Source organism: Takifugu rubripes, chromosome 4 (assembly GCF_901000725.2).
Source record: "Takifugu rubripes chromosome 4, fTakRub1.2, whole genome shotgun sequence".
NCBI lineage: Eukaryota > Metazoa > Chordata > Actinopteri > Tetraodontiformes > Tetraodontidae > Takifugu > Takifugu rubripes.
This window is the reverse complement of record NC_042288.1, coordinates 4,309,687-4,322,000: the sequence shown is the minus strand read 5'-3', so window position 1 is coordinate 4,322,000 and position 12,314 is coordinate 4,309,687. Positions and strand designations below refer to the sequence as shown.

The following is a 12,314-nucleotide window of genomic DNA, read 5'->3' as shown; positions in this document are numbered from 1 at the left end:
AATGTGCTGACTGTTCTTTCACCTGTCTAATGGCTGCTCACAGTCCAACTGAGACAAGGAAAAGAATGAAAAACTTATAATAAATTAATACTGGTGCCTTTAATGGTCTCAGTTAATGACATTGACATCCACAACATTAGTCCTTAAGTCCTACTCCACCCTATCCAAAATTACTCAGATCCAGAACCAGAACTAGATCTCTTTGACAGTCTGAATATTTATTTTTTCTTAACCACTTTATCCCTTTTGTAGTGTCAGGGAGGGGGTGGATATGCAAAGCTGCATATGGGTGAAGGCAGCCAGTTACCAGCCCAATCCAGGGCCCTATTTGGGGGTTTGGCACCTTGCTCAAGGGTACCATGGCACTCCCCCTGCTACCAGAACACCTCTCATGATTTGTCCACACTGGGGGACCATATCATAACTGCTCATAATTTCTCAAAACAAAAATAAATGTTTTCTCTTAACAGAAAAAACATAACATAACATACACACCCCAGACATAAAGGCCCTCCTGAAGGAGAAGAAGAGGGCTTTTGTGTCTGGAGACAAGGAAGAGCTGAAGACTGTGCAGAGGGAACTGAGGAGGAAGATCAGACAGGAGAAAGACAACTACAGGAGGAAGATGGAAAACCAGCTGCAACAGAACAACATCTGTGGCGTATGGAAGGGACTGAAGACCATCTCGGGCTTCAAGGAGCAGAAGTCCCAACCTGTGGGTGACCAGGGGTGGGCTAACGACCTGAACTTGTTTTTCAATAGATTTGATCAGGTACCCACCCCTCCCCCAGCCCAGTCTCCTCTGCTGCTACCCCCGCCACTGTCTGTGCCCGCAATCCATTGTTCCTCCGGTCCCCCCTCCCCCTCTCTCATGAACTTCAGCCCATACATTCCCGACACTTCACACCCTGGCCCATGCCCGTACCCCCCACCAACACCTGCCTGCTCCAGCCTGTCCCTCACACCACACCAGGTGAGGAAGGCCCTGAAGAAGAACAGGGCCAGGAAAGCGACAGGTCCAGAGGGCATCAGCTCCAGGCTCCTGAAGTCCTGCGCAGACCAGCTGTGTGGGATCTTCAGTCACACGTTCAACCTGAGCCTGAAGCTGGGGAGAGTGCCACAGCTGTGGAAGACATCCTGCATCGTCCCAGTGCCGAAGACACCGCACCCCAAGGAGCTCAACAGCTACAGGCCGGTAGCTCTGACGTCTCATCTGATGAAGACGCTGGAGAGACTCATCCTCGATCACCTGCGCCCACTGGTGAGCTCCTTCATGGACCCGTTGCAGTTCGCCTACCAGCCGAGCATCGGGGTGGATGATGCCGTCATCTACCTCCTCCACACCTCCCTCACTCACCTGGAGAAGGTTGGAAGCACTGTGAGGATCATGTTTTTTGATTTCTCCAGTGCATTCAACACCATCCAGCCAAGGCTGCTGGGGGACAAGCTGCAGGTAGCTGGGGTGGATCACCACCTCACAACATGGATTCTGGACTACCTCACACAAAGACCACAGTTTGTGAGGGTGAAGGGCTCCGAGTCAGATCGGCTTCTCTGCAGCACTGGTGTCCCGGAGGGAACAGTTCTGGCTCCTTTCCTGTTCACCCTCTACACCGCGAAGTTCTCTGATGACTCCGCTGCTGTCGGCCTCATCACTGATGGGGGCGATACGGAGTACAGAGAACTTATTCAGGACTTTGTGGACTGGAGCCTGCGGAACAACCTCCAGATCAACGCTGGCAAAACCAAGGAGCTGGTGGTGGATATCCGCAGGCGCAACAACCCCCCGCCTGCACCAGTGAACATCCTGGGAACGGATGTTGACGTGGTGGAGTCCTACAAGTACCTGGGTGTTCACCTAAACAATAACCTGGACTGGTCACACAACACAGACGTCCTTGTCAAGAAGGGCAATAGCAGACTGTTCCTGCTCAGGAGGCTGAGGTCTTTTGGAGTGCAGGGACCACTCCTGAGGACTTTCTATGACTCTGTGGTGGGATCAGCCATCTTCTACGGGATTGTCTGCTGGTCCAGCAGCATCACGGACAGGGACAGGAAGAGGATGGACAGACTGGTGAGGAGGGCCAGCTCTGTCCTGGGATGTCCCCTGGACTCGGTGGAGGTGGTGGGAAACGGAAGGATGATGGCTAAGCTGTCATCCATGTTGAACAACACGTCCCACCCCCTACAGGACACCCTGACAGCACTGGGCAGCTCATTCAGTGAGCGGCTCCTCCACCCTCGCTGTGTGAAGGAGAGGTATCGCAGATCTTTCCTGCCGGCTGCTGTCAGGCTGCACAATAAACATAACACCCGCTAGCACAATCTGAATATTATATATTCTGATATGTATATTGTATTCACCCTCTGTACTATGTACAGGTATACAGAGGCCGAGTATCCATTTATCTGGATTATTGTAAATATACATCCTCTTTGTATATCCCAAATCCTGTTCTATTTGATTTTATCTTATTTTTCCCTGCGTGCTTTTGCTGTTGTTGCACTGTAAATTTCCCCGTGTGGGACAATAAAGGATCTGAATCTGAATCTGAATCTGAATCCAAATCTGAATAAAATTGTGTGTGCTTCCACAGGTTTACAGAAATCCTCAAGTCTGGCCAGTGACTCTAAACTAGACTGAACTCCCTGATAGGTCATTCCAGCACTGGATCCATGGAGTGTTGTTTTAGCAGTAAGATGAGGGTGCCTGTGCTGCTGGAAAGTGGACCTTCCTCCCAGAATCAGATCACTGGCCGACACAAACAGTTTTGCTCAAGAACATCCCCATAGTAAGAACAGCCACCTCATATTGGACCAGCTTCCCAACCATCACCACAGCAGGATACTGCCACCACCATGATTTACTGATGTGGGGGTGCTGTCTGTGGGGTGAGAAGATGTCTTGGGCTTGCACCATGCTTTGGTCTGCACTCTGACTAATGCCCTCCTCGAGTGGGCTCTGGTGGCTGTGTGCAAACCCACCACAAGAAATTAAGATTTAAAAAGTGCTGGTTGGGGGGTGGCGACCCTGAGAGGCAACTGACCCACGGACCTGATGTCAATCAATCTCAATCAATTAATCTTTATTTATATAGCGTCTTTGTTAGGTTCAAACGACCTGAAACACGAGAAAAACAAATGAGGCAAAGACAACAGTTTTGAATTTTACTTGCAAGGAGAACGGGGAGATGTGCTCAGTTACAGATCTCCAACACGTTCTGACGCACACCTCCCGCCATCCTTCTTTTATTGAAATTAGGAGGTTCCTAGTTACACAGAATTCAAATGTGCCTAAAAGGAGGGGGAAAACACAAGATAGCAGGTCCCATACAAAGCAAAAGACTGTAAATCATAATGGTGAGATTATACATAGGTCTTCACTGATTTGATTAGCTTAGCTCGCACACAGCACATTCTTCCATATCAGACAGATTAAAAGAACACCTCCTGGGTCATGCCCTGCAGCTATATCTCCAGTCAATGCCACTTCTCCACAGCAGCTGCATTTCTGTCGCCCTTGACCAGAGAAGTTCGAGTTGACACATCAAGCATCATGAACATTAAGCATTAGCAAATAATAAGAAACATTAAGTAATGAGAAGCAATATAACAAGAATAAAGAATATAACAAGGTAAAAGCAAATAAGAGATAACTTTAATATAATGGATCTAACAGTCAATCAAAATTGTTTCAAGGCGCTTTCCAGAATCCCATATTGATGTGTAGTCAATAGGCATCCTCTGGAGGAACCATTCTTGTCCAGCTTTCAGGAGGTTCTTCTCAGGGTGTAAACATCCATGCGTCCTCCACATCTACGCTCTTCTGTTAGCGGCTTCTCTTCTGCTGGGTGTGGGTGTTGTTTCAGAATTCTGAAAGTCCATTTTGGATGTGGTTAAAAGTACTCGTGTGGATGATCCAGGACTTCTGTTGTCTTTTCTTTCTCTGAGTGCGAGTCATTAACATAACTATTTTAGCCGCAAGGGTGGAAGGAAACAATTGTATTGTTACTCCTCCTACACTCCTTCTCTCTCCATCTTTTTGTTGCCAACTGCCTACTCGGACCTGGGTGATGGTGGCGGTGGAGATGATGACTGTTTCCGGGGGTGTGGCAGAGATCCAGTTGGTGGTAATTTTGTAGTTTATTTGCCTCCAGTAGTGTCGCGACGCAACTTCTGTGTTTAGTTCGCTCATTTCTATCCTGCTGAGGAGGATGAGAGTCACTAGATGAAGGCCTGAACGATTCTCCATCATCAACAGATCTAAGTGAGTCTGAGATTAGCTTTTTGTTTCTTTCCTCCCTGGAGAACAAACTGGATCATTTGCATCTGCAATGAATCTGCTTTCCGTTTAAATTTAAACCAGTAATTCTGACATTAAGAACAGTGAGAAATTCTGTTTTAATCCTTGTTTACGATCCTTGTGACTCAGCAAAAATCCTTTGTCATGTTTTATGACACAAACATTTGAGAGAAGATTTTCTTTTTTACAATTTTCAAGCTAATTCGGGATTTTAAAATATTGATAACTAGAGACTTTCAGCATTGATTGGTGATTTTTGCTTTTCTGACAATAAACTGCCTTTGAGTTCAAATTCAATCATCATTCATTTTAAGATTAAGAGATTTGCCAAGATTAGTGTGTTAAGTTTCTGCTGCACTTTTTGAAAAATCAGAAAAAAGCTGAGATCCTGATATCTGAATGAATGAAAAGATAACACATTTGACTTGAACACAATAACTCCATAGAGATGCGCGCGCGCACCCGCGCGCACACACACACACACACACGCACGCGCACACACACACACTTGTCCTTCTATATTTGTGAAGACTTTTGCAGTCATGTTCCCCCCAACTCTAACCCTCAAAACCACCTTTAAAGGCGTGTGGAGCAAAAAAATTGTCCTCACTTTGATAGTAACATTCACATTTACTATCACATTTGATAGTAACATTCACATTCACTTTTTTTGTCTCAGTACGAAGCATGTACAAGAAAACACACACACAAATCTACCCACACACACACACTCTCACACTCACATCTCCGTGGGGACGCTGACCTGCTTCCACCCTTCGCCCACGCTCATTCGGGCCGACGGGACTCTGGTTTTGTGTTTGGTGGCTCTGGGTGTCAGCCGGGGCTCCAGCAGGCTCTGCATACCCCACAGCACCGATTAATCATCTGTCATCTGTGCTTTTTTCTTTTCTTTTTGTTGTTAATGTGGATCTTTGTCTTCAAACGCTCATCAGATCAGTCCAGTGTTCTGCTCCTGGTCTTCGAATCCAGAAGCCATCACACACTCTCACAAACAACCTCTTCTCAACTGTTCACACCTTAAATTCAGAGGTCACTTAAAAATTTCCACCTCTTCCAAAAATCTCTCTAAAGTTGATACGATAAAAAGCCTAAATTGGTCATTGACTTCATCATCGTGAAGGTGTAGGGCTTTATTGACTACAGCGGTAATGGATGATCATGATTTGGTTCTTCTTGTGATTCCAGTGAGAGTATATGAATAAGAACAGACAGAAGCAGGAACATTAAGGCGGGGGGTTGGGGGGGGGGGGCGCAAGAGGAAGAGGAGAATGTCAGGCTGGGAGAGAAAGAGGAGAGGAAGAGTAATGTGGAGAAAATGTGTTTGTCAGTTTTGACATTGCTGTCAACAACAATAAAACTGGGTTTGTGTGTGTAGTGTGTGGCTGCATGTGTCTGTGGGGTGTGTATATGTGTTTGGGGTAGCTATCTCACCCCCATCTGCCACAGGGTGGGCGGCTCACACGATAACACAAAGCAACATTTTTGTTGCCGTGGGCGTTGACAGATGAGCGTTCCTTCTACTCTTCTTCAGATAGTCATTTAATGATCGTCAGCTTACCGTGGGATGACCAATTTTCTGATCACTTGATTTTAAGATCCAAGAGAAGGGCTGAGAGCTTTGGAAGAGCCCAGAATAAAAGATACAGTATGTCTCATCCACACTCTGAAGTTTTGACAAAGATTCTTAACTATCACATGGTGCAAGTGAATTTGGGAACAAACAGGGTTGAAAGGTTGAAATGGGCACGAATCTGATGTCTACAGCTACGTTTGTGAGCTACTGCTAATGTAGCAACACAACACAGTGGACCTCATGTCCTCACACTGCATTTGTAGTTCTCAGCTCTGTCTCCAACACTGATTCTTCACTTCTGCTTCTGAATTTTAGCTGGCTGAAATGGATCAATAAATCAATTAAATGTCCAGTTAATTAGTTGCTGCCATCGGTCATCATTCTCATGTATTGGCTGGTGTGTAAAACATCCCATTTCTGCTTTAATCTCTCTAGTTGGCTCAGACTTTTCTTTATTAACTTTATAAATGCTTTAATGGTTTTACTTATCAGTTTTTCTTTGGTCATCAATATCAGCAATGGCACCAATAATGGCTAATCAATAGTTGTTCATGCTGGGAATTCTGAAAGATTGTGTTGGGTGTGAACATTCGGGAGGTTGGGGAGGTTCTAAAGACTGTGAAGGTTCTGGAGGTAGAAAGGTTGTGAAGGGTGTGGAAGTCATAAAGGTTGTGAAAGGCTGTAAAGGTTTCTGAGGTTCTAAAAAGTGTGAAGGACCTGGAGGTTGTTATGGGCACAAAGGTTCTGAAGGTTCTAAAAGGCATGAAGGCTCTGGAGGTTGTTATGGGCACGAAGGTTCTGAAGGTTCTAAAGGGCATGAAGGCTCTGGAGGTTGTTAAGGGTGTGAAGGCTCTGGAGGTTTAAAAGGTTTCGAGGCTTCTGGAGGTTGGAAAGGTTCAAGGATGTGTGGTCAGGGAAGGCAGAGTGCCTCATTATGAAAAATGAATAATAAAAATTGAACAATATAAGTACTTGTTGATATTGTAATATACATTTATTTCCTATATGGTTCAATGATCTCATTGATTTTGATGCAGGTTTCACATGTTTTGAGTGTAGAACTGATTCAGAGGCAGCATCTAATCAGTCCCAGGTTGAGGATTTAATAGGCCAGTTGCCAGGTCTTTGTATATCACTATGATTTCTGCACACACTTTAATTACACCACCTCACATCCTACAGTCTGGTATTCAATACGTGTGTATAATATATTTAGCATTGTTGATGGAACATAAAAGAGCAGTAAAGAAGCAAAAGCTGATTAGCAAAAAAGGAAGCTTAGAAATCTGATTTTAAACATTTCATAAAAGTGGACTTTCAATCAAAAGAGGAAGTCATAAATAATGGCAGACCAAAGCGACTTGTGCTGAGACACAATCAAGTCACTATGTAACTGAGACTAAAGTGAGTGAAAGCTTACAGTCCTAAACTACCTGGTGCAGCTATCAGAGCAGAGCTGTTTAGAGTTAGTGAAGAGGGATAAAAAGAGGAGAGATGAGAGACGAGGAGATACAGTAAGAGATGTAGATGTGCTGTTAGAAGAGAAGGAGCCCCCAGAAGAGCTGAGTCTTCAAGAGCTTTTTGAAGGTAAAGAGGGTTGTGCTCTGATAGAAGCTCTGGAGGTTGTTCCACAATCGGGAAACAAGAGAAGAGTCTGGATTGTCATGTCTCAACAAGCAGCTTTGCCAGACAACCATCATGTGAAGAACACAGCATAAGAGGGGGATATGGGATCCAACAAGGCTCTTACAATAAGAAGAGCATATCCAGCTGGTTCTCTGTAGGTCAGCAGAAGGGATTGAACTGAATGTGGGCAGCTACAGGTAGCCAGTGGTGCTCCAGCAGCAGTGGGCTGACGCAGTTGAGTGGAGACCAGAAGCACCGTCTGCTTACTTTAAACTATATGACAAACATCACTGGTTCTTTTTCAGTTTTGAACAAAGTTTTTACATTAAAAAGTTAAAAACTTTATCTTGTGTAAGTCTTTTGTACTGTATCTACAAGTAACGGCAGGGTACCTTTGTGTTTACAGGCTTTATACATTGGTAAATCAGTTTGGTGGGGTCTGCTGTGCCCCCCCGCCTGGGATCCTCCCACCTCACTGCTGGAAGGGTGGTGATGAAAATGGTGATATTGTCTTTGTTTTCCCTCCAGCTGATCTTCCAATCACAGTTGTGGCAGGAGGCGCTTGGAAGATCTGGGTGGACTCCAACACGCTGACATCTTACAGGTGCTCGGTGCAGACATCAAGAGTTGGGGGCCACTCGCAATCAGCTGTATTTTAGGCCGAGGACATTTCCACTATGGCGCATGGTCAGCCGGACATAAGCCACATGTACTCTGTTTCTCACCCCCCTCCACATTCTGGCCCCTCCTACTCCTGCAGTGGAGAAATGTACCAGGACCAGTCAGCAGGTGTCTATCTGGCCACGTCCACGTGCGCAATGTCCTACCATCCCGCTTCGTCCTACAGTTCTTCTTCCAAACCAACTGTGGACAGTTCCGCCCTGCTCTCTCTCGTGCCAGAGTACGGAAACTTCTACCAGCAGAACTGTCAGAGAGAAATCCAGACAGCTTTTCCAGACCGAAAGTCCCTGACGTACCCGTTGGATCCCCTCAGAGTGCCTCCACCGCTAACACCCCTTAACACCATCAGGAACTTCACGCTAGGCGCTCCCTCCCCAGCTGCTAACAGTCCAATGAGTGCTGCTTTTCCCACCCACCAGAACCTTCCCCTCAGACCGATTGCAAGACCCAGGAAATACCCAAATCGACCAAGCAAAACGCCGGTGCATCAGAGGCCGTACCCCTGCCCGGTGGAGAGCTGCGACCGCAGGTTCTCCCGCTCAGACGAGTTGAGTCGGCACCTCCGCATACACACCGGCCACAAACCTTTCCAATGTCGCATCTGCATGCGCACATTCAGCCGCAGCGACCACCTGACCACGCACATTCGCACGCACACTGGTGAGAAGCCATTCTCCTGCGAGCAGTGCGGCAGGAAGTTCGCCCGGAGTGATGAGAGGAGGAGACACATGAAGATTCACTTGCGACAGGAGACAAAGTCTGCATCCTAATGGCCACCTGCTCTCAGTTCTGTCCCTCACTGAATTCCACTAAAACACCAAAGTCAGAAGAATGTCAGAGAAAAAGGACAGGAACATTTTGCAATAATGCAAAACTTATGAGTCTAAATTTTTGGAACATTCTGACACAGATGTTGGCTCAATTTATGTTGCAGAAGACCCACCAGGGCATGGTGGTGATTCCCAGGGTTCAGACATAATGACCACCTAGACTGTGTAGCCACACCACTTCCAACTGTGCCCGATTGCGCTCAAGCATGGTCAGACTAACAAATAAGCCAACCAATCTGCACTTTTGGGACCAAACGTGCTCGGTACAGCTGCAGGATGTGAGTGCGCACTCTTGGTTCCCTGTGTGCTTCAGTCCATGCTTGTTTGTCTCTTCAGCGGATCAGACATGATATGACAGATAAAAATAGACTTTACCTTAAGTGAACTTTGACTGCATTTTAGTCAGATTTATAAATCAGGTTTGTTTTTAGAATTTTGAAATTTTAATCTCAACAGCTCTAAATTATTTCATAGGCTTATGATGTTTGTTGACAATAAAAATAAGAGGCTCACCTCCAACTGACTGACAAACACACCTCCTGGGTCTGTTCTGCTTCTCCATCCTTCATCTGCCTGTTCTCCTGGTTCTGACAGGTGGAGCTGTGTCTCAGACCTGTTTCAGAGTTGTCCTGTTGGCTGTGAAGACATCTGGGCTTTCGTTAGAGACGCTGCAGGATGTTTCATGTTAGTGATCTATCACTGATAAGCCACTGACAGTTGTGGATTTATGATAAAACAAGTCCTTAAAATGATTGACAGCTTTATTTAACATATAAATAACAGCATTAACGCAGATGCAGCAGTTTGTCATCTTTCACACATGAAATTTCACAAATCAAACATTCACATTACTTCAAATCAGGTATTTCAAGGATTATTTTTAAAATTGGGATTACATTAAAAGTTAATTTATCAAATTAACATCAGATCAATAATTGGTGATTGATGAAACAAAGGTGGAGGATTCCGGTTGGAAATGTTTGAAAAGCTTTTTCAAAATCTCAAACAAGAGGACTAAGATGATTAAACGACACAGAGCTTCAAGGTTCTGCTGAGATGGTTCCAGGACGGATTAGAAAACATTAACCTGCTTAAGAATCTTAAAGTTTCTGGCCAAAAAATTAATCATATCAAACAAGCTTCCACTTTTTCAACTCTTCAAATCTCATCACCTCACGTGGTCTTTGTGGCCCAATAACGTTCCGGTCTACTCCGTAGTCTAGATTGGTGTTATGAGCTCTGGCTCCTGCAGACCTTAGTGCTCTGAGGTGAAGGTTCAGCCTGCTTGTCAAGAAGCTCAGTGGGGAGTTTAGCAACATGCCTGACCCCTTTGGACAGAACCAGAGATCAAACTGAGCAGGAGGAAGAAGAACAATGGGATGGAAAGGTGGAAGAGTTTATGCAAACAGGGAAAGACTTTTGATGCAGAATGCAACCTTTTATACAGAAATAGATTCTAATTTAACTGTTTCTGTGACACAGCAAACACGCAAATTAAATAATTTGCGAATTCCTATACTGTGTTCTTTTCCGTTGGTCCTCATAACACCCTATAATATGTCCCACTCACAGGTGGGTTCTCGTGAAAGTTTGGTTCTGATCAACATTCCAAATATTCACAGGAACTAAAGTGAAGTTTCAGAACCGGATTCGCCTGAGGGAACTTTGAATCAGCTGCGAAAACCAAGTCCGAAGCCATAGAGTCACCTCAACCATTCCAGGACGACAGCAACCGATCTGGATTACAAGGAGACCTCCGGGCCGGGATACGGCTCACCTCCGCACCAGAAGTCAGGCGGCTGTGAGACCTCCAGCAGCCAGACTTCCTTCTCCTTCAATTCGCCATGTTTCACCTCCGTCGCCGACAGAACACGGTAATAGTGACAATCTCTGCCGTCGTCCGGGTCGTACGGCGGCGCCAGGATATCCAGGAAGGCCGTGGGCCCGTCGACTGCGTCAATCTGGTGCAAGTTGTCCCGGCCAGGAGAAAGGACGCAGGGGCCGCTCTCTTCCGTGTACTCCCCGGTGGAGCGGAGAACGGAGCGCCGCAGGGCGTCCACCGGTGACGGATCCATCGGGTCCACTCGATCGAAACAGCTGATTCGCACCTTTCCGTACACGACTTTTAGCATGCCATGCATCCCCGGATGGTCATGCAGAGGGATGGACGCCCCGGTTTTCAGAAGGAACACCCCCATGCTGAAGTGGTTCGTCTCGCAAATATGCATGTAGGTGACGGGGGGTATACCACGCACGTACGACGGTGCGTGCACGCCAGGAGAGCAGCAGTCTGCTCTCCGCGGGACTAGTTTCAGGTCTGCCGCTCGTACTTCCGCCATCAGACCCCTGAGTTTGTTGTGGTTATCCAGGTATGTTGTACCGGCCTCTTCACCGAGCCGAGGCGGACTTCGATACGTTGCCAGAGCCTGCCGAGCGATCCGCTGGACAATGGATGCCATGTCTTCGCCACCAGGCATCATGTGAGGCGAGGAACGCCGATAAGCTTCGTTTCTGGACGACCGTTAGCACTTTAGCTACCAGCAAAGATCGTCTGAACTGGTGTGACGATTAACTCTTACATTTAGCGTGTTTTCAACAAGAGAAAAGCAAACGAACAACAAAATAGTGAGGGGAAAAAATACATTAGAAATCATTTATAATGCTGATTTAAATTTTATTTGTTCAAACACTGTACTAAAATGTTTTGCTGTATCTCTTTAGTAGAGTGTTCAAACAAATAAAATGTAAACCAGCATTATAAATGCTGTTTAAATTTTTATTCTAAATCATTACTATACTGTACTAAATCGTTTTTGCTGTATCTCTTTACCGAGTAAACATGTAGAAGGTATACCTACAATGCATTACGATGAGACTAAATTTTAAATTGGCTTGAAAGCTTAGTTTAAGTTAATTAAGCGACACTCTTGTATCGTTTACTAAAAATCAGGAGGGTAGGAGCGCTCTGTCGTTTTTGCAATCTTTGCAAAGGCTCCGAAAGTGCGGTTTTCCGTTTCCTGATTCAAGTGCTCGATTCGTTCTTTATGGAGAAAGATTTAAACACGGAAGTAAATACGTTGTTATGAACATGGCGCGTGTTACTGACCACTTTTGAAGCTAATTTATAACAACCTGTGGTTTTAACTATGGAGCTGTCAGAGAGCCGAACCAGTGTTGGGGGCGGAGCCCCTCAGTGGCGAATTAAGCAAGAAATTTCTGAGGAAAAGGTTACTACGCACGCTCTATAGTCCCACGGGGGCAGAGTTTGCGCAGCAGCGTT

The 12,314-nt window shown here is 45.8% G+C and overlaps 2 protein-coding genes across 2 annotated transcripts; one reads left to right on the top strand and one right to left on the bottom strand.

Moving 5' to 3' along the window:
* Positions 1–6,999: 6,999 nt before the first annotated feature.
* LOC101071500 (early growth response protein 2b-like) lies at positions 7,000–9,220 on the top strand. The gene has a single exon (XM_029835357.1). It carries the CDS (start codon positions 8,201–8,203, stop codon positions 8,972–8,974), a length of 774 nt encoding a protein of 257 aa, XP_029691217.1. The 5' UTR covers positions 7,000–8,200; the 3' UTR covers positions 8,975–9,220.
* Positions 9,221–9,777: 557 nt separating this feature from the next.
* On the bottom strand, positions 9,778–11,747 carry LOC101064686 (2-aminoethanethiol dioxygenase-like). The gene has a single exon (XM_011602998.2). The coding sequence runs from the start codon at positions 11,512–11,514 to the stop codon at positions 10,777–10,779; it is 738 nt and encodes a 245-aa protein (XP_011601300.1). The 5' UTR covers positions 11,515–11,747; the 3' UTR covers positions 9,778–10,776.
* Positions 11,748–12,314: the final 567 nt, after the last annotated feature.

Bases quoted from the DNA above. Each gene is read 5' to 3' on its own strand.
- LOC101064686 (XM_011602998.2), bottom strand. From the start codon at position 11,514: ATGATGCCTGGTGGCGAAGACATGGCATCCATTGTCCAGCGGATCGCT.
- LOC101071500 (XM_029835357.1), top strand. From the start codon at position 8,201: ATGGCGCATGGTCAGCCGGACATAAGCCACATGTACTCTGTTTCTCAC.